Here is a 21672-nt window from a genome sequence, read left to right on the forward strand (position 1 = left end):
TTTTTTTGAGGCAGTCAACCAAGAAGTCAATTATTCACAGACCTGTAGCAAGATTAAGCTAAGGATGGAAAGCAGAGCTGAAATGAGAAACTGAGGAAAAAAACTTGGGATTGAATGTCCAAGTCAATCTTCATTCATCCAAGAGAAATATGGTATTTGATGTTGTAAATTTCTGGACCCTTTGCCATCAGCCTAAGAGGGTGAGGTGACCCCCAGAAGATGAAACCAGCAGAATCCTTGTGGCATCCGTGAGTCCCCAGCAGCCAGTGAGAGAGGAGGGTGCTGTGATGGGTTGGTGTGACCTGAGACACGTCCTGCACCCACTGGGGTGTAGGGGCCACACCAGGATGCTCCTGGGGACGAGTCCTCACCTCACCCGCTGCTGCTGTAAATGCAGAATCATCTGGGGAGGGGGAAAAAAAAACAGAAGGAAAAAAAAGCAAGATTCTTCTGCCAAGAAGCTGCCATGAGCTCTGCAGAGTGTGACTTGGGGCAGGAATGAGCAGAGTGCTGCCTGTGCACTGCTCAGCTGATGAAGAGCTGCTGCTTGGCTCTGGGGTCCGGGTGCACGTCTCGGCTGGGCAGGTGGGAGCAGTGGGTGAGCCGGCAGTGGTGACTGGATGGAGGGCTCGGGAGAGGCTCCTCTTGCAGGTTGAAAATGCTGGACACAGCTTTCCTCAAGCACGCAGCACTAGTGCAAACACCCTGACTATGCTTTTTGGCTTGGGCTTTTTTTTGCACTGTTTTTTTTTTTTTTTTCCTTTTCTTTTTGTTGTTGTTGGGATTTTTTGGTTTTTTTCCTCCAGAAGTGCTGAGACCTCAGCACACAGACGTCCTAAGCAAATAATCCTTACAACACAGGCAAGAGAAAATCTTATTTCCCCTTTTTTCCGGTGGCAGAATCGAGGCAGTGGGATGGCAGGATTTGCCCAACACCATGGTAAGAGTTGGGAGTCAGGGCTGCACTCGCGGCTGTACAAGTTTGACTCCCGCTCCTTTGCAGAGAGAAGAGCAATTGCGGCGCAGCATAAAGATGCATGAGCTAGTTTTAAACGAGCCAGCTGGGATCTGCCGCGGCTGGCTGTGGCAGCTCGGTGCCTGCTGTGCTAATTTACCCACAGAGCAGTGGACAGGAGAAATGCAGGGAGAGGAGTGAGTGGGCAGGGGCGTGCGGTGCTGGGGATGGAGAGGAGGGAACGAGAAAGTTCCTGCACGAACTGCGGGATGCAGAGAGCAACCGAGGGACCATCCCTGGCTGCGGTCCCCTGCGCACCTCCTTGCACCACTCTCGGCATCCCCCCGCTTTTTCTAACGCTGGCCATTATCCATCAGCAGAGGTAATGAGCTGGAGCGCAGGAAGAATTGTATCTGGGCTGAGCATGCGAGCCCCACACAAAAGAGTTTACGGGGGGTAATGTTTTTGTTATTTCAGTCTGCGGCGAACCATTCTGCGTTTCGAGCACTTCTTTGCTATTAAATAATTAATAATTAACCTGCAAAGGCCGTTTGAAGACTGGTGTGGTGATGTCCGGTAATACATTTTGTTTAACTTTTCTTTTTCCCCCTTCTAATTTATTCCAGGGTTTTGCAGTGGGGTGCGAAAATTTCACATGGCCAGCGTAGTTTGGTTTTATAAAAGAGTTCTTAATTTTTATTTTCTTTTTTTTTTTTTTCTCCTCCCCCGTGGAGCCAGTGGTGCCTCCGGCTTTGTTCTGAGCGTTGCCGGGGCTGCGGGTACCGCTGGGTTTGAGCCCGGCCGGCAGCCGCGGCGGCCCCGCACAGCGCCACGCGTGGATGCCTTCGCCTGCCGCGTTCCGCGCTGCGGGACCGCGCTGTGTGCGTGGGGAGGGGGGACACGCTGCATCGGTGAAACGCCGGCAGCTATTTCAGGAAGCCTCGAAGTCTCCTCCTTCTTATGTAAATAAAGATGACAGCTCGGAGCGCCGGTGCCGCGGCGGGAGGCGCGGGTGTGGGCGGAGGCTGCCGGCGCGGGGCAGCCGGGTCCCGCGTGGGCCGGGGACTGCGGAGCGGAGCCGGAGCCGGGCGGGGGCTGCGCCGACATGGGAGGGCAGGTGACGAGAAACCTGCTCTACGGTAAGGACCGACCGCCCCGCCGCCGCGGGAGGCGGCTGGGAAAGGTGCGGCGGGAGATGCGGGTCCTGCCCGACTCGTCCTCCCGGAGCATCCCGCTCCAGGAGCGGGGCTGGCCAGAGCGGGAGCCCGGCCTGGGATGGGGCTGATCTGGCTGCACCACGGCGATAAGGCGTAGATACCTGCCCAGGCAGCTCATGGGCTTGCTGGGACGTGTTAGGGTCGAAGGAAAAGTAGCTGTGTCCGTGTGTATCCGTGTGCGCTGGCAGCCCCGCCGGGAAACACCGGCCCCGATGGGCTCGGCCAGGCAGCTGAGCGCGCTCTCAGAGCAGTCACCTTATTTCTCCTTTCCACCAGCAGTTTCTTCTTCGCTGAATTGATAAGGTTTGGAATGAATGTTGATGTGAATTGACGAAGCTGAGGCTATTGAGTGAAGCCCTCTCCCTGGGTTTGTAGGGTGATGTACAGCGGGGCGAGGGAGGAGCTGGAGAGGGACTGGAATGCCCTGCACAGACCAGCGTTAAGCCAGAATATGAATCTATGGACAGTGTGCAATATGAGCCATGTCCCTGCCTGCACAAATCTCGTGCAATAAATACTTCTGTGAGAATACTGCAGTCCTTAGCATTAAACTTGTGTTTTGCTCTGAAATGTTCTGTATGGGTTTGGGCGTTGTAAGTGTGCTGCGTGCTCAGTGAGGTGTGAATGGAGTTTTCAGAGACCCTTCCTTGTCACAATAGTAAACATGGATATGAAAGACACAGGTAAAACGCCGCGTGGGTTTGGAGTATCTCGTATCCTTTCTTTGAATAGAGGCACATGAGGTACATACATTTACACTGTGAATATTCATATTACAGCCCTGATTCTTCTCATATTTTCTACTAAGTCCAAACCCTATAGTTTGAGGAACATAGTTAGGAAGTAGATTACTCTCCCTAAAGATATTTAGCAAGATTATATAGATTTTTTATTTGTTCGTTGTTTATGTTCTGAAGTTTCTGTGGCCTGACCTTGTTTCTTATTTAACCTCATGATATGCATGCAGTATGCAGAATAATTGTACCGCTGGGTCACAAAAAAAAAAAAAAAAAAAAAAAAAGCTCTGGCTGTTGTCTTGTGATTTTAAGTGCTTTTTTCTTGTGATTTTAAGTGTCTTTTCCCCTTTGAAGCGTTATTTGAATGTATTTTTAAAAAAATGTCAGTGAAAGAATAATAATAAAAAAAAATGTTTCTTGTGTGTGCCAGGGGCTTGGCATTCCTGTTGGGGCCTTCTCCTGCCTGCAGCTGGCAGCGCAGGGCACAGTAATCTTGCAACTTCTGCCTTTCAGCGATTCTACTCCAGCAAGCATGCTTCTCTTTAATTTTTATTTGTTGGGAGATGGAGACTAATGAGGTGATGTGGGTAATTAACTCAAATTTTCCCCTTCAAACAGAGAGGCTACAGGCTGTGTTATATACAGAGGTGATGCACTGCTCTGTTCAGCACAGTGACACTTGAAAAAAATAGGATTATATTAAAAAATAAATTGTGGTACAAAGGCACATTTAACAAAAATAGACTACATCTGCACTTGTGGTTTGTCTGTAGCTACTGTTCTTCCAGTTCCATCTTTCTGTTGAATATTTGTGTTTCAGATGTATTACTCAAAATAGCTGAGTAAAGAGAACAGAATCTGTATCCATTTCTCGTAAGTCAAATTGAAAGTGAATGTAACAATACTGAAAGGAGTTGTATTGGTAGCCTTTGGATTGACAGTCTTTCTTTTACATAGCACAGGTAGTTAACCAGTGTCCTCCAGATATTTCTGGTGACCTCTCCATGTTGCAAGGATGAGCTGGGATTTTTACAAGCACCTAATTGTTCACTGAAAATTAGCTCAGGTGCGGTGGTACTGCACGTGCTCTGAGCTGGTCCTGGGCAGACAGCCTTCCCTGAGACGCCCAGAGCTGGGTGCTGGGTCCCTGCCTGGGCACACTCTGACCTTGCCAGGGTCATGAAAGTAAATTGAGATAAAAGCTCCTGAAGTGGCTCTTGAGGGAGGCACCATGTCAAAAACACCATAAAATCAGGTTGTTGGTTTTAAAAAACTGTGGATGCCCTGATGTAAGAACAGAGGTTGGGTGTTGGCCGACAGCCGGCTGAACAGTGTGCCCAGACTAATGGCATCCTAACCTTTATCTGCAATAGTGTGGCCAGCAGGACCAGGGAAGGGATTGTCCCCCTGTACTTGGCACTAGCAAGGCTGCACCTCGAGGGCTGTGTCCAGTTCTGGGCCCCTCAGTCCAGGAAGGACATTGAGGTAACCAAGTGAGTCCAGAGAAGGGCCACGGAGCTGTTGAAGGGTGTGAATCATTTGAGGAGCAGCTGAGGGAGCTGGGATTGTTTAGCCTGGTGAAAAGGAGGCTAGGAGGAGACCTTATAGCTCTCTACAGCTGCCTGACAGGAGGCTGTAGTGAGGCAGGGGTCAGCCTATTCTCCCAAGTAGCAAGGGGTAAGGACAAGAGGAAATGATCTCATGTTGTGGCAGGAGAAGTTTTGATTGGATATTAGAAAAAATTTCTTCTTTGAAGGGGCAGTCAAGCATTAGAACAGGCTGCCAAAGGAAGTGTTGGAATCACTGTCCTTGGAAGTGTTCAGGAAGCATGTAGCTGTGGTGCTTAGGAACGTGGTTTAGTGGTGGGCATGGCAAGGCTGGTTAGGAGTTGGTCTTGGTTATCTTTGAGATCTTTTCCAGTCTTAATGATTCTGATTCTAGGTTTACAGTAGTCAGGTGCAAACACACACAGACCATCACGAGGAACACCTGGCATCATTTTACCCCCTTTCACTTACAAATCTGCTTCCAAACAGAAAAGATATGCAGCAATACTGCTGGATAGAGGAGAATCCTTTGACTCAGGAAAAGCCACACGTGGGTGATGTGTCATGCGTGGGGTTGCATGGCCATGGTGGTGACACTGGATGTCCCTGGACCTGCACTGATGCTTGGGTCTACTGAATGAAGTCCTGCAAGCCAGTGCTGCTGATCCTATTTGAGCCACACTGTTACACACAGGCTCACATGCACAGGCATCTCCCTGGGTGAAAATGCTGTGTTCCCATTGATACATGGCTGCAGAGCCATGCTCATCGGCCCTAAGTGTGGAGTTGGTGGATGCTGAGTGGGCCCTGAGTCACCTGAAGGAAAGTTTCCCACCTGATGGGACTGGGAGGAGGAATAAGGTTTTAGCTAGTGTCACTAAAGCACCAGCTACCTGAGCTTCCTAAGAGAGGTCCACTTCTGACTTTATTCCCCGCTACCAAACAAGCCCAAATTGATGGTACCATGAAAAGCAGCACCTTTGTTTTTGAAGAGTTGTCTGATAGCTTGAGATGTTTGGTCATGGGAGTATTCTCTGTGCAGTGCTGAAACCCACTCAGGCATGTCCCTTCGCCTGGCACTGTGCATGTCTCTGTTCCTCTTTCCCATTCCCTCTTGCGTTCCCACCACCCTTGTAGAAGTCCTTGTGATGATCTCCAGAGCAGTCTACGCAGCAAGAAATCAAAATAGGAGGTTCAAAGGTAACACAACCTTGATGGGCAGGATGTTTACTTGCTATTTAAAAAGTAATATCTATATATGCAGTGCTTAACACCTATCAGCAGGAAATGTTGATATGGTTCCCTGTGATTCACAGAAAGCTGGTTTTTACAAGAATGACTGTATACTACAGTATTCCTATAACTGAATCATGGTTTCTTAAATAATTATATTAAAATGCATGCTAGCTAATCTTGCTTGAAAGAAAAGTCTAATAGATACATATGTCATAATGCCTGTGTTCTTCTTATGTGTTTGATACAAATTTCATCTGCTGCAGTAGTTTTTCATGCCTCCATATGGCCATGAGCTGCTATTTGTAGAAGATCCTATTCTTGATTTTAGGGGCCAAATCTAGGAGATTCAGTCTAAGGGAAAAAATTCCCCAAACACCTGTCTCTTTATGTCTCTTTCACTAAGACTCAAACTAACACAAAGGGATGGTTTAGCCAAGGAAGCTGCTGCACTGTGTGGGAGAGGGATTCAGTGTGTGAAGGCATGCAGAGGTTAGTGATGACATGTACACACCTCTTCAAAGGGCTTTTGGCTAGCTAGAGTGTACACTGTGGGTTAGTCCACGTGCAGGGGATATGCGAGTCTGCATATCTGCACATTTGATCAGTAACTGTCCCTACTACCTCTTGTAATTATTAATAACTCATTAGTTGCAGGGCTTTGTTTCACTTTTGCTTTAATTACTCATGTCACCAGCAATTCATTTGCTGTGGAATCATTTTTACAAGGAGTAGGGGAAAAGGTATCTTGTGCCACGTTTTTCAAACTACAATAGTATGTCATAAATGTAATTGCAAAGAAGTCCCAAGTGAAAGTATGTCTGTTTTTTAGCCCGGGAGATGGTGCTGATTGACAGGTGTGATTTTCCATTGGAATGGCTGAGTTTTTGATCTGCTTGCAGAAGGTGCTCTGTGGGTTGTGAATACAATATAAATTACAGCTCGTGTGTCTTTGTGTGGTGTGCACAGAGGATCAATTGAGTGTTATGCATTACCAGATTTAAACCGCCCATGTGTAGGTCTGGTGAGCAATGCAGCCACATTTGTGTGCTGCAAAATGGAAGAAGGAAGCAGGAATTAGATTATGGCAGGACTTCATCCACACTGCATGGCAATAGGCTTTTGGGTGGCTATCTGGATTTGTTTCCCATTTCATCGGGATCTCATTTTCCATGGTCCTTCCTTTCCTTCCTGGCTGATCATTTATTCCTGTAGAAAAGAGTGTGAAGCCCTGACATGATCCTTCCTCCACATTTTGTTCTCCTGGAAAACAATTTCCGTGTCTTGTTCGCCCATGTTGGTGTGAGATCCGGGACATTTGGGTGCTGTGTGACAGCCTTAGCCCCCATGACAGCTGCTGAGCAGCAGCTGAAGGGCTCTGGGGAAGAGCAGAGGGCGGAGGCCATTTCCCTAGTGAAAAACGGCTACGGTATGCAACTTCTTTCAGTCTTACTTTGCTCTGTAGAGCTCTATTTTTCTCTTTCTGTGAATTCCTTGTAGAGTGATGAATGATGTATCTATATGCATGTGCTGAAGTCAGCCCCACACTTCATTTCTTGCTGTCTGTTCCTTGCCTATACTGCAATAGCCATTATAATTACTCATGTTATCCTTATAGTTAATATCACTAAATAGCATTGTTCTCTAACACACACATATATTCTAACTTAATAATTTCCATCTTCTTACACCTAATTAAAACTGCGAATATCTGAGAAGAGATAAGAAACAGCAGCACCAAAAAGAAAGACCTACAACTCCAACTGCTAGTGAGGTTTCTGTGAAAATTACTGTTGATTTATGTTCTAATAATCTCTGAGTTATTGCCTAGATTTTGGGGTAACTTGTCATTTGATGGAGTGACTGGTGATGATATCAGACTCACTAAGGGATGAACATCTCCTGTATCCTTCTGACAGTTGCTTGTTGAGAACTCATACAGGACTGAGGAGAACAGGTTATTTCTGAACTCCCTCTGCTTTCAGCACAATTGCAATATAGCCCTGAAAGCAAAAGAGAAATTAATCCTGTTCAGGGTTGGATTAACTGGTGCAGAAGACCTTGGGCAGGGTGCCAAAGCAGTGTTGGCATTTGCTGAAAGTGGAAGTGGAAGTTCCAGAGATTATTTCAGTGTGTGGCTCTGACCTGTGTGCTACCTGCCAGTGTTCCAAGGTGACCGATAATAGAGCGTTATCAGCTGCTGACAACACTTCTGACAGGAAGTGTAGGATCTCTGTATGTGGTGATTTTATGGAGTAGCCATGTTTATACTTGAAAATGGCTTTATTTATTCTGAAAGGCAAATGAGTTTTTTATTAGCCATGGCAGTTTTTGAGTGTAGGGATCTTGCTCCGACGGTGAAAGCAAAGACTGTTCATGTTCTCATTTTATCCTTTGCTTTCATGGCATTTTCTCATTAGCTTTTCTGTCAGCTTTGATGCTCTATTCTGGTGGGACCTCAGGACTGAATGTTGTTTGACACATTTTGTTATCTAATTTGTCCCCTCTTGGACTGCTCCTTTCCCTTCTCTATGTGAATGCATTCTTTGCTCTGATCCTTCTTCACCTCTTCTTTACTTCTCCTGTTTTCTTAAGAATTATGGGTGATTTATTAATCTATCACTCAGTTTAGAGGCAGCAGGTGTCTCTTGGAAGGTTTATAGGATCTACTGACACGTTCTAGGGAATCATTTTCATACTTAATCAAAGCAAGTATTCCCACAGACAACCTGAAAATTCATATTGTTAATAGTATTAAATAAATGTACTAAACAAATATGACTACCATTGCAGACATTAGGAGGATTTAAGAAGAGGTTATCTCTATACATATAATCTCAAAACTGATATGGCTGCTTCAGTTTCAGTACAGAATTTTGCATTAATGGTGTCTATATGTGTAGAGGATTGCATCAAGAACAGTCTAAAAATTAATCAAGAACAGTCTAAAAATTAATCCTAAAGGAAAGGGAGTTTCCTGTAAAGTGAAAGCAAACCAAATTGTGGAATTAACGTTTGCTCTCAGGAGTTGTCAGGGATCAGTGATAACACAGCAGGGTGTGAAGTATATATGAGTATAGCTGTGAGCCACAAGCTTTGCAGCACATGTGCCCATGGTCGTTGCACATACTTCAGCCCTGTGGGTCCCTGGACTTTGTTCTGGGGTTGATCCCTATGATCACTGTTGTACTTTCATTTTCTTCTTGTTTATTCCCCTCTAAATCAATGTTTTACTTTGAAAATGTATTTCTTGAGTCCAAAATGAGTCAGACTCACCTTCTCTGTAGCTCTTGTTGAGTTAGTCCCCACCAGTATTTCTGTTCCTTGTCTCTGTCCTTGATTGTCTCTTGAAGGAACTCTGTAATTCATTGGCATTAGAAATGACATTTAAGATGACTGCAGTTGGTGGTGCTGGGGAGAGGAGTCCTTTGGTTTATCTGAGATTTGCCATGGACCTTATAGCTGAAAGGGTGTGGGCTCAGAATGAAACATGATAATTGATCAGATGCATGAATCTACTTTCCTCATTAGACACATTGATAGCACTTTTGTTTTAAAGAAGAGGGGAAATAGTACAATGGTCATATAATAAAAGCTGTATACATTCATGAACATGATACAGCGTGCTCCTGGTTGCCTCTCCCCTAACAGCCAGCATCAGCAGAAATCTGAAGTTCCTGCCCTCTCCATCAAGTTAAAATAACTTTTTTAATGAGAAACCTTTGTGTTAAACCAAGGCCCCTTGCTATGAAAATCAGCTCCTTTTTGTGATTCAATTTACATCCTCTTCTGCTTGTACCAATAAACACATCCTAATACAGAGAGGGAACACAGAGGGGTCAAGTAACACTTGTACCCATGATCTGACTTTGCCCCATCACATTGTACCTCACAGGGTGGTTCTGCACAGAGGCTGTGTGATGTAGGTCCATGCCAGGTGACCTACCCAGACATGCTGGGTCAGCTCCCAGGGCTCAGCAACTTGCTCACAGGAGACTTTGATGAGGTCTGGAAAGCAGAAAAAGACCCAACACTTGTCCCAAGGAGGATGGATGTGACTTCTCTATAAAGTTTGCCTGAATAGCAGAGGCTGATCCTGTCTTTGACTACCCTAACAAGAAAGTTCCCAGAAGTGACTTGCAGATGGCTCAGTGTGACTCTGAAAATGCTGGTTTAGTCTCACTTCTGGTAAAGTCTTTGGGTTACTTGCTGTGATTTCATGATACTTTTTCTGGCTGACACTGCCAGATTTTCTCTGTGATAGGCCCTGCTGTGCAGCCACGTGGCGCCGTGTGGATACAACACTGGAAGTTTTTGGCCAATAGACTTGTCAGTAAAAGCAGGACCTGCTGTGAGATACTGGGGTGGGACTGAAATGGTGTTTTTCAAGAAACTCTGAGGCTTGTGGCCTGGCTTAAGCAGAGCCCAGGCAGTGCCTGTTGAACCAGGAGGGAGTTTGAAGGAAACATGTGCCTGCATTTGAGTTGCGCCTTGGCAGGTCTGGTTGTGGGTTTTTTGACTCGGACTCTTGCAAGAGCCTGTTTGTCAGTTCCCTGCAGTGCTCCCTAGTAACTGAGCCCTTAGCTTGTTTTATGAAGTTAAGTGATCCTCAGGCTACTGCAAGTCCCAGACCTATGTTATCAGCCAGAGGAAAGCTGTGTGGCCTTGAGAAAAGTGGATGGGTTTTATCTGGGGAGAGCTTTCCACCCGTGGAGAGGAGGTTTCTGCCTACAAACAGGGATGGGAAGGTGCTGTGCAGAGTCCCAGGGCAACACTATCCCCTGTTTGCCAGAGTAGAGGGGGATTTGAGCCATAAACCACATTGTGGCACACAAAGAAGCCATTTTAATTTCAGCCTCTGCTGGAAGCATCACATGGAAAAGAAAATGTGATTGGTATGAAAAGAAATGTTTACATTTCTAGGAACAGAGACCTCCCAAATAATTAGTATCACTTGACAAACTGCTGTTTAAAATGCAAGTGGTTTAAGTGTTGCAGCTCAACAGGCATTTGTCAGAGCTCTGGCGTAAATGCGATCTCTGCTCTGGGTTGGTTCCTGCTGTAAAATGAAGAAGACTTCCGGTAAACATCTTTTGCTTAAGGAAAATTTCTCCATGGTTTTACCCTTTCTGAGGTTGGAAAGTGTAAATGTTAGAAACTAGTCAAATGGCAGCTTGGTGGCAAGAGTGTTTGGGATAATGTTTTGGAATGAAACAAATCCTGGATTTTATTTTCTGTTCATTAGACCAGGCTTTTGGTCAGAAGAAGGATAGAAATGATTCATTTTCTTTAGCTTTTGGGCGGAGGAGAGCTTTTGGGTGAGAGTTTTGAAAGCCACAGTTTCATCTCTGATCTGCCTATCTCTAATATTCACTGACTCAACTAAAAGTACTTTAAATAAAACTTTCCTCTAGGGCTGTTAGAAGACTGACTGAAGACATAAGGGTTGCTAAGAACTGGTATTTTTCAAAGGTTAAAAAAATGACAGCTTATAAAGAGACTGAGATAAAAAAGAAAAAGTTAAAAAAAAAAAGCTCTCTGGAAGATGGAAATATATGGGTGACTATAATGTACTGAAGTATCCCAGATCAAAATGACTTCTGTCTTTGCATACCAAATAGAATCAGATTATCAAATATAAAATAGAGCTTTAAGAATCTAATTGCTTTTGCAAAGGCATCATTGATGGTATGAATTTCTTGGCAACTTGGAAAAGGAGATCTGCTCAATTTATTTTCTCATTATCTTAAACTAGTTCAATGCGACCCTCTGTTTTTTCATCTCTGAAGGGTAAGAGACCATAATTTGTGTTGCCTTTTTGTTCTATGATTCTGAGTGAACCTATGTGCTTAGAAGGAATGCAGAAGAAGATTGGGAGTCCTGATGGGTGCTGGTCTCATACAGGTCTCACATGGAACAGGAGCTATAGCATGGTAGGAGTTGCTGTTCTTCTCTTAACCTCTCTGGGCATCAGTGGCTTTTCAAAACTGGCCAAAGAGAATTTGAGCAGCATGGCTGTGACAAACCTGGAAAACCTGGGCAAACCTGTCTCCTTTCTGACCAGCCCAAGGCACTATTGCTTGAGCAAGGGTGGGTGATTCACAATCTTGATATTGTGTCTCTGTATTTCAACACTTGGATTTTGGATGGTTGCTGACTGTAAATGATCTTACTCTCTTTGGCCTGTGCTATTCTGTGCATAGCTCCTGGCCATGCCTACTCAGGCTTAGCTAGGAAAATGGGCAGTGCTATCACTGGGATTCTACAAAGGATATCACATCATGTTAGATATTAATTCCTGAAAATGGAGATGCAGTGATTGCAGTTCCTTGCATCCTTCCTACACAGGTGTGCAATGGCATTTATCAAACAAAGGATAAAACATCCAGGCTATCTGTACCAATGGCAGAAAGGATAAAATTCAGATAAATATTGTACAAATGTACTGCAGGTAGATTTGAGATTGCTAAAGTCATTCACAATGTTTGTGAGAGCTGACTGCTCACAGTGCACTTCACCAGAGATCCTGTAACCTTAGCCATTTTGCTGGGAGATGTTTCTATCCTGTTAGTTGCCGAGTGGCTACGTAACCTCTCTTTACCCACTCACGAGTTATCCCACAGAGACCTTTCTGCTCTGAACCCTCATACAGCAAAGCTGTTCCCTGGGGACTCCAGGCCATGCCTCATCCCAAGCTGATTGCATCTTCAGACTGCCCAGTGTACAAGCAGTTGCTTGGAGATTCAGAAGCTCTTTGGCATTTGATAACTGGAATATCTTGAGATTTATTTGCTATGTATTTATCTACATGACAATACATGCTTTCCAACTTTTCTTCATGCCATGCTTTGGAAAATCCATGCTTTAACCCTTGTGGACAGACTTTATCAGTTTTGTCTTTAGTGGTGTGTCAGAAACAGTAATTTTGTGCTGCACACGTGGCTGGTAGTGCTGGCTCAGTTAATGCAGAGTGGGGTGTGTAGTACTGTGTAAGCAGCTGTAATAAAGTGTAAATATGGGCAAATTACCCTTAATAACTTCAGTATTCCAGAGTTTTTGAAGTGTACCTTCTGGGGAACAAAATACAGATTGATAGTGGTTTGGTATTTGTGCAACTTCAGTTTGATATCAAACATTTTGTGTTTTTCCTCTGTGTACTCTATTTACAGCAGTAGGTTCAGATTCAGAATTGAGATCTGCTTTTGGGTGCAGAAAATTAATCAGGGAAATGCTTCATGGCCCAGAGGTCTGGATTTGCAGACTCCAGTTCAACAGCTGCATCTCTTTGTGCTGTCAGGAAGGAGCATCTGTCAGGGATGCAGTGTGGCCCTTATTACATTATAATTTAGTTCTGTGGCTTAGATAAACAGGAGCATTTATGTACTGAAAAAAAAAACAACAAACCTGCAAACCCCTAAAAATATTAAAGCTCCACTGATCTTTCTTACCAGAAGAAATGCCCCTTATCTGAACATTGAGTAAAGGATGTTAGACTTCTTTTAAGCTAAAAAAAGCAAGGAAAATGGATGGACAAGTTAGTCTCCACACTTAATTGCTCCTTGCTTTTCTGAAATAGTGTATGTGTCTTTCTACCAAGAGAATAAAGTCCCCTGAGCCCTTTAGGCTTGTTTCCAGCTCACACGTGATCTTCAAGGCAGTCACACTATGAATGTGGCTTCATCAGGAGCAATGCTCTGACTTGTGTGGCATTAAATTTCCTCCTCTTTTCAGTACATCAATATGCAAAAATACCCCTCTGCATGAATTGTAAAGCAATGTGATCTTCCCATTCCAAACTGGCTTGCTTTTCTAGCCCATCTCTCTCTTCCTTCAGCTATTTAGAAATGCAGTCATCTCCATGATGACTTTCATCTTCATGATGTGTTTCTCCCGTGCCACCTGCTGTATATTACCCAGCTTCAGTAAATGGTAACTGGTCATCTGTGTCAGGAAAGGTCATGCAAGTAAATCTGCAGCAATATAAAATTAATGAAAATCGAATTATTGGGAAGTTTTTTTCCCGTTTGTACATACTGATGTTAAATTTCAAAGCCAGGGGTGACAGAACTTCCTTAGTGTGTTCTCACAGGAAACATTGGGGTATGTCCTCTACAAAACAACTTTGAGGGGTTGACTCTGTTACCCAAGTCATTAGAAAATAATCATGAAGGTTTGAGGGGGTTCTGTGAGGGCTTATAATGAAAAGGCTTACAGATAGATAAAACATATGCTTGCTTACCAAGTTATGTTCCTCTTATTCCTATTTCTTTTCTTATAACCTGTAAACAGTTCTGGGCTGGACCCGTCTCTTCTGTCTTTGTGAGATTCAGCATGAGGTGGTAGCAGGTAGGATGACTTCTAAAGAAATAAAACAGGTCTATGTGCTCTTGTCTTCGGGCAATAAGGATTCAGCACCCTTGGTCTTATACTGGCTGACCTGTGGCAGCAAATGCTAAGGAAAGCAAGTTCCCCCAAGGACTGTTCCAGCAGCTGTTTGTAGCAAAACGTGAAGTGATAACTTCATGGGTCTGGCGTGGGAATTGCTAGGAAGGAGGGTGGAATAGTATTCACACTTGTTCTTTGAATAAGCATAAGATATAATGTTTATTTTTGTAAAAATAAACTGTAACTTTATGGTCTGACTGGCTGGTGAAGTTTCATGTTTTAATTCAGTGGTCCAAGTTCAAGTTCTGGTCTGCTAAAGAAACAGAGTTATTTACTGGTAAAGGGTGTTGAAACTGGTGCAAGTGATGTGCTGTAGAGCCAGATGAGAGTGGGAAAGTCAATAATTTAGATTCCACTTGTGACTGTGGTACAGAAAGTACAGATTAATGAAGGAATGTGTGTGTAGAGGGCCAAATGGTTGCATAAAGGGAGAAATGTTGCCCTTTCTTCTGGTTTTGCCTCAGAAGTACTTATATTATTTGACTGGAAAAAAATAATATTTTATGGTGTGGTGGTTAACGCTTCTAATGCTACTGGAGTCCTCCCTGGTCTGGGCAAAAGTTCTTGTTTATAATTTCTATTTGTGTATCCAAGTTGCTGGAGAGCAGGGCTGGTGACCTGCCCTGGGCTGGGAGCTTTACAGCTGCCTCTGCCAGGTGCACTGGGAATTTAAGAGGCTGATGGTGGGAGTCAGGCATGGGGCTCTGTGCTTTCATCCCACCAATGTACCTAAAAAAACACCATTTCAATGAGAAACTTTAGCCTCATTTAGTACCCAGTGCAAGTTTCTTTGCAGGAATATGTTACAGATTAACTAGTGGTCTGAAAAAATAAATCCATCTCTTTATAACTTTGTAAGATTGGAGAACCTTGGTTATTCACAAGGGCCCAGGAGGTACTTTAGGAGACAGGGAGTTGTTTGGGTTTTTTTAAAATGAGAAGGTATGAAGCATGAGGAGAACAAACCAGGATAGTCCAAAAGACTGAAAAAAAGAAAGAGTAAACCTAAGTGAGAGAGAAATGTGCCAGATAAAGTGAGGCTAGTGAAGGAAGATGAAAAGAAAGAGAGAAGTGGCTGAGAAACTAGTATTTGTGACAAGGGAGGAGGAGGAAGAAGGAGGAAGGGGTGGTAAAGAAAGCAGAGAGGAAGGTTGTATGTTATGTGAGTCTTCCTCAAGAAGAAATAGGCAGAGAAGACTGAAAAGGAAGAATGAAAAAAAATATGTGGCTCCTATAATCCTGAAATATTTAAGAGGATGTTAAATGTGGCCAAATAGTAAAAGTAATAGTAAATTTTGACCTGCCTGATAAGTTGCTAGCTCAAATAACCCCTTACTTTAAGGATTTATTTGCTGCCAAACAGGAAATAAAGTCAGTGGAATCAATGTCTTTTGGGTCTAGTCAGTGTGGAGCAAGACTAGAATTTCAGGTCATTTTTCCTTTGTAAGCACTTTCATATTCCATTTCACAAGACCATAAACCCTTCAAAACCCCCCTGCATAAAAAGCAGCCAGGTGACCCTGAGTAGATACATATTTAAAGAAGTTCCCTTTAGGACTGCTTTTGGACTTTATATTGAATGGAAATCTTTGACATTTGGGTAACTGGTGCAGATGGAAATAGTTTGGAGACTGTTCTGACTAAAAGCAAAGAGAGTGGTGCAATTTTCTGCTGCTGAAAAAGGAAATTTTCAGTTGATCAGAAGGAAATTAAAATAGGCAAAAAAAGGACAGAAAAGACCTACTGGTTGGCAGTATTTCCACAGCTACCAGTTACAGGAAGGAAAGAGCAGTGACCTGAGTTTGGGAACATTATCATATCAACACTAGATAATTTTGGCAAAAGATCACTGCACCTCACAAATTTAAATATGGATGGGTAAGGAGCTGCTCCTGGCAATCATGCTCTCAAGAGATCTTGCAAGGAAAAACAGCAGGAGACTTGCAGAAGGAAGGGTTTGAAACAAGAATAGTTTGAGCACTGTGTTTTTAAACAAGACTGCACAGAAAATGACCCAACTTTACAGTTTCTTGAAGTGACTCTAAACTGATGTTTTATATTAGAAAAAAGGCACACTCCAAGTGTAATTGTCATGTATGACAGAAGAAAAACTGGTTTCTGAGAGTCTTTAGAAATGGCATTACAGCATAAAGCTTCATGATATGTGGTACTGAACACAGTCTAAACTCCAGCTGGGTAAGAGGAGGTGCTCTTCCACTGCTCTACCATTCAAACCAGTGCATGTCTTTCTTGATTAAAGGTGGTCTCTGATTAGGGAGCTGTGCTAAACAAGATTCTCAGGATGTGGAAGCATCCTCTAGCTGATCATCCAAGAAGAAGAAGAATTCAGATATGCTCCACAAAATATCCTGTCTCTTTCAACTGATGCAAAGAAAAGCACCCTGTTATATTGTAAATATTCAGTGGGAGCAGCCTGATGTGTGCCTAATTCAGCATCTTGAGTCTAGGGGCACATCTTTGATTTTACACAGATACAACTCAAAGCAAATTCAAGTGCTTGATTTCAGAACTACAGCTTCTCTCCTTTTCTTTGCATGGCCTTCTTTCTTGCAGTAGGCTACACCATTTCTACCATCTCTTGGATTTTGGTTCTACAGATCCATTTGCTTGTCTCTACTGCTCCTATGTTTGCTTTCTCTTGCTCTCCATTGCTCCCACATCCTTTCGAATCCTGACAAATAAATGAAGTTTAACCTTGATAGGTTACCTCTCTTTCTGGTGAACTCTCAGTGTTCAGACTTTCAAGCTATTACAGTGTAGATGGAAAATGTGCCCAGGATAGACTTTCCATTAAACTGTATTTAAATTGGAAGAGAATGCTGGCACCTCAACAAGTATTCCAGAATTAGATCCCAAAATACTGAGGCTAGCTAATCTTTTGGAAGAACAAAAACTCTTACTGATTTATATTTAGCAGAGGGAATGCATTTTAAAAACACAGCCTATATGAGGCCCCTTGAAGAAAACATCTTTTACGTTGATTTGTAGTGCATGGAAATACTACACAGCCATAAAATATTTGCACTCGGGCTCTGCTTTTGTGTAGCTTTTTTTTTTTTCTTCTTGCAGTATGAACTGTCATGAACTCTCTGAGAGTGGATTCTCTGCTGACTGTGGCTATGCAGTGAGACAGGGCTGCCTCTGGGGCAGCAGCTTTGCTCTTTGTCACGCGTGTGCCCAGTGTTGCAGGAGGGGAAGGGGAAAAGCCACAGTGCAGGCAGCACCACGGTGAGAACACCCAACTTGTGACTGTGAGGCTTTGGTTCAAAGTGGGTGCAAGGTTTGTATTTGTATAGTACCCTGGGACCTGTGTAGAGAGGGATGAAGGGCTCCCGGCCCTAATCTCAGCAGCACAACTCTAATGTGAATATCTGCAATGACTGCTTGGTCTTGGTTTACATGATTAGTGTAAATCATGTAAACCATGTAACTGTAAATTAGGAGGAATTGTGTAATGTTAACAGAAACATGTTCTGTGCATAGTTCTGATCTATACTAAAGAAATGAGTAACTGGAGTTACAGTAGGTGGGAGAGGTCAATGGCTTGTCCCAACTGGGCAGCATCTGGAAAAGGAGCAATGACAAGAAGCGGGTTTGTTAATGCAGTGAGTCAGAAAAGCAAACATAACTTATAAATTATATGTAATCTTGTGGCCAATAGTGTATCAGCTTATCTTTGAGAAGATAAGGATTATCAACAGGGCAGAGCATGGAAAGTTCTGAGTTTTTTTCTTCCTTATGTCCCACCATCTGCAGCACAGACAGATCAGCCATCGCTGTGGGCAGGCTGTTTCTATTCCTCCTGAAGCATCAGATTTAGAAAAGGAGTTTACCAAACTGCACTTTTGCAAGAGAAGGATAAACAGAATTTTTGAAACATCCCTAGACCCTAAACCTAACTAAACTTGCTTTCTTTTGTTAGAAGACATAAATATATTATTACATTTCTCATTAGAGTGCTGACAGAGCCTACCTGATCACACCAGAGTAAAAATGCTCTAAATCAAGAAAGAAATCTTAGATGCTTCCATGGCACGATTTTTTTACTTTGATCTTCTGATTTCCTCCTCACAGCATCAACCTACAATAATAAGTTAGTAAGCCATAGTAAGAATAATAAAGATGCATCACCAAGGTACAAAGAAAATAAGGTCAGAAGTGCCTCCCCACTGTCAAAAACATAATTATTGCACATGCAAGTTGTTCCTGCCTGTGGATCAGAGGAGCTGCTGGAAGCTACTGTAGGGAGAAGTGGCTGCTGCTGATGCAGGGATGCATCCCTTTCCATGGATTTGTCTGGAGCCCGGGGGTGCAGCTCCCAAGGCAATTCCTTCTGCCCAGCAACTTCCGGGGGGGGCTGCTCCCCCCCTCTCTCCCTACCTGGCAGATGGGAGCATATGGCTGCTTACTTATGCTCTGCTGTTCTTACATGCTTAGTGGGCTTATGGCCCGCAGGGGCTCGGGGGGATTTGCATGGGGAGAGGGCAAGGAGGGACCTGGAAAGGGTGGGCTGCATCCATGGGAAGTGGAGTGGTGCCAGAGGCCCCTGGTGTGTCACAAGAGTAACTGAATTTTTGTGAATGACTGAAAGACACTGAATAAACAGTGCCTAATTAGGCACCGGGAGATGATTAATGATTACACAGCATTGTAGCCAAAGATATGAAATTTAAAAATTAATTTACAAGGGGAAGAGAGTTCTTCTCAACAGCCTGATGTGCATGTAGAACTATATTCACACTTTTCATCTATTCTTCAGTAAAGAAAAGGGCCTGGTCAGCCTTGGTGCTTTTTAAGTGCTTACAGAGCCATCATCTGGATTGCTCTTCCTGGAGATGGTATGTGCGAGGGTTTGCCTTCCCAGCTCAGCCCCGCCCTGCTGCCCTCTCCATCTGCCTCTCCTGCATTTTCCTTCCCTCATCTGGCAGAGTCTTCTCTAACCTCTGCACAGAGACATCTTCTCATCTCTCTGTGTAATTTCAGCAACAAACATCAGTTCAGCCTTATCCTTCCTGTACTCAATTAACAGATTCACTTCTCATCTGTAGTACTTAAATCTATCTACTTTGCCCAGCCTAAACTTTTAGTCTGAGTATTTTGCCTTTTTAAAAAATAAAATATTACAAACAACTCAGGCTTATTATAACTGAAGAAGAGATCTTATTCTTGTGTTACTTCTCCGCTCTTTTATCTACTTTTTTCAAGCTTTACAGAAGTTGTCACACTCCTGACTCTTACTGATAGTCAGAGCCTCAGCACTGTCTTCAAGCAAGCTTTTGTAAAGCCTCACATCCAGGTTCTGACCAGGGACTCCTAAATTGAGGTGTTCAGCTGTGTTGCTAAAAAAGCCCCACTCCCAGGTCACTGCCTGGCACTCTTGCAGAGGTTGCTGTCTCTGTGCATCCTGTTGTACAGGATATATCTCTGCTCCTCAGCTACAGCAGTGCAAGGGATAGAGAGAAAATGCACATCCCAGCTGAGCAGAGACACAGGGGAAATGCCAGTCTCTCTCTCTCTCAGCCCATCCTCCTGAGTGCCCTCAAACATACCAGTATCGTGAGTCTTGCAGATCCAACTTGCCTCTATGCCATCCCTAGGACACAGCCTTTCTCCTTTCCTTTCTGTGCTGAAGCTTTGAAGTCATCTCTTCTGTCCCTGGCAAACTTGCTGTGCGTGTATTTATTAAAAATTTTACCTGTTGCACCTATTTTCCTGCCCTTTGTTCTTACTGTCATTTTTTGCATCTCTTCCCCTCATTTCACTTTCCTTTATGAAATGAAAAATCAGCTTCTTCACTTTGAGGGCTCAATAAAATGAACCACTTCCTTCCCACCACTTGTCAGGTTTGAAAGATGGATCCATTGCATATCATCCTGCAAACAACTCCAGCTTCTGTTGCCCAAGTTTTATACTGGGTGAAGGGAGGCTTCTCACAGATGCTGTAAAACCACGCTTGTTGTCTTTCATATCTCTTACTGTAAAGACAACTTAGACAAATTTGCGTTTCAGGCTAAAAAAACAAACTGGTATTATCACCTTACATATGCGTGTGGTTTGCCTGCACCTGCCTCTTGTGTTGTAAATGGAAAATCTTACACTGTGCACAAACCTACTTGCTTGATACATCTTGTCACCTCTAAAATAGCACAGATGAAAGTAAGTTATGTTTTGGCTTTGACTTCTTTTGGAGTCTTGGATGGGAATGCTAGATCCGACCAGCTGGCTGAGATCCACCTTGTAGATATTTCCCTAATTCACTAAAGTTTAACCCAGAATGCTCCTTAATTTGGATTTAGCACTCTAGAATTAACCCTTTGCATTTCTATCATTGAATACCCCAACTCTTGCAAAGCTGTAGTCTCTTCCTGTGGAGGATCAAAGCTTTGCTTTGGCTTCTTGGTCATCCTACCATGCAAACATGAGTACTTTACTGTGGTGACAGCAATCTGACAGGGTCATTGCCATCCTACAGGCCCAGGGAGAACTGGCTATAGGCCTGAGATATATTATTACTTACTCCCTCAAGAACAGCAAACATGTTTTTATGGCAGTGAAGATTTGCATTAATTTATGGTTCTTTCTTCTGTGCACATGCCCTGGGTCAGGCTGCATGTGAGAAAACAAGGTTTGCACCCCCTTTCAAGTTTCCACTGGTGTTAAGCTAATGTTTATTTTTGGTAAACTGTATTTCAAATTGTGCTTTTAAGGATCCTTTTGCAAAGCCTCGCATAACAATTTCAATATGTTTTCTCCTTCTGAGCTTATTATTAACAAATATAAATGATCAGTGTAACTAGTTATGCTGTGTTCCACTGATACTTTTCAAAAGTATGGGTCCAGCTCAAGAAATGGTGAGGTTTGCAAGCATTCATCTCAATTGATTTTTTTTCTCCCTGTGCTATTACTAACTACCCAGCTTTGGAAAGGCTGTGTGGAGACTCCTTCAAGGGCAGGCCTTTTCTGCTTCGCTTGTGTGGGTGTCCCTGTCCCTACACCCACATATGGTTTCCTTTTCTTCCTTCTCAAAATCCTTCCCTTTAAGTGCTTATCCATTAAGGCCTCTTCTGATAAAGTAATAATTCTGAAACACTCTTCTCCATTCATAGCGTGGTGTTTGCCATGCCTGCTTGTTTCGCTTTCACTTGCCTGCAGCACAGGTACCTCTGTCCCCACCCCAGGCCTCTCCTTCTCCTCAGGCAGACAAGGATATGTCATTTCCATTTGCTACTGCATGTTAATCTTTGGCCTCTCTTTAAAAGTCTTGTTTTATCTTTCTTTCAATTCTGAATGATACTTATTTCACACGCTATAAGAATTTTTTCTTTAATACCTTGCAGTCAGTTTTCAATCTGAAATGTTTTTTCCCAGTATTCTCATGAGTGCTTATTGAGGTATTTTCAACTGGAAAAAATGTATTAAAAAAAAAATAAATTCAGACATTTCTTGCAGAATTTAAGAAATCCCATGCCTTCAAGATTATGTGTAATGTTTGCAGAGCATGAGCACTTCTGGTGAAA

The 21672-nt window shown here is 43.5% G+C and overlaps 1 protein-coding gene across 3 annotated transcripts in view; it reads left to right on the top strand.

Moving 5' to 3' along the window:
- NEURL1 (neuralized E3 ubiquitin protein ligase 1) overlaps positions 1–21672 on the top strand; it is a 142215-nt gene that overhangs the window by 57207 nt on the left and 63336 nt on the right. The window contains exon 1 of one of the 3 annotated variants that reach the window (XM_058841025.1): positions 1964–2094. The exons of 1 other annotated variant lie outside the window; for it this stretch is intronic. In XM_058841025.1, coding sequence (XP_058697008.1) covers positions 2061–2094 — 34 coding nt within the window. In that variant the 5' untranslated portion in view covers positions 1964–2060. Of the gene's footprint in view, positions 1–1963; positions 2095–2394; positions 2476–21672 lie in introns of those variants that run through there. One more of the 3 variants, XM_058841026.1, reaches the window with a different exon arrangement.

Source organism: Poecile atricapillus, chromosome 6 (genome assembly GCF_030490865.1).
Source record: "Poecile atricapillus isolate bPoeAtr1 chromosome 6, bPoeAtr1.hap1, whole genome shotgun sequence".
Classification (NCBI taxonomy): Eukaryota; Metazoa; Chordata; class Aves; order Passeriformes; family Paridae; genus Poecile; species Poecile atricapillus.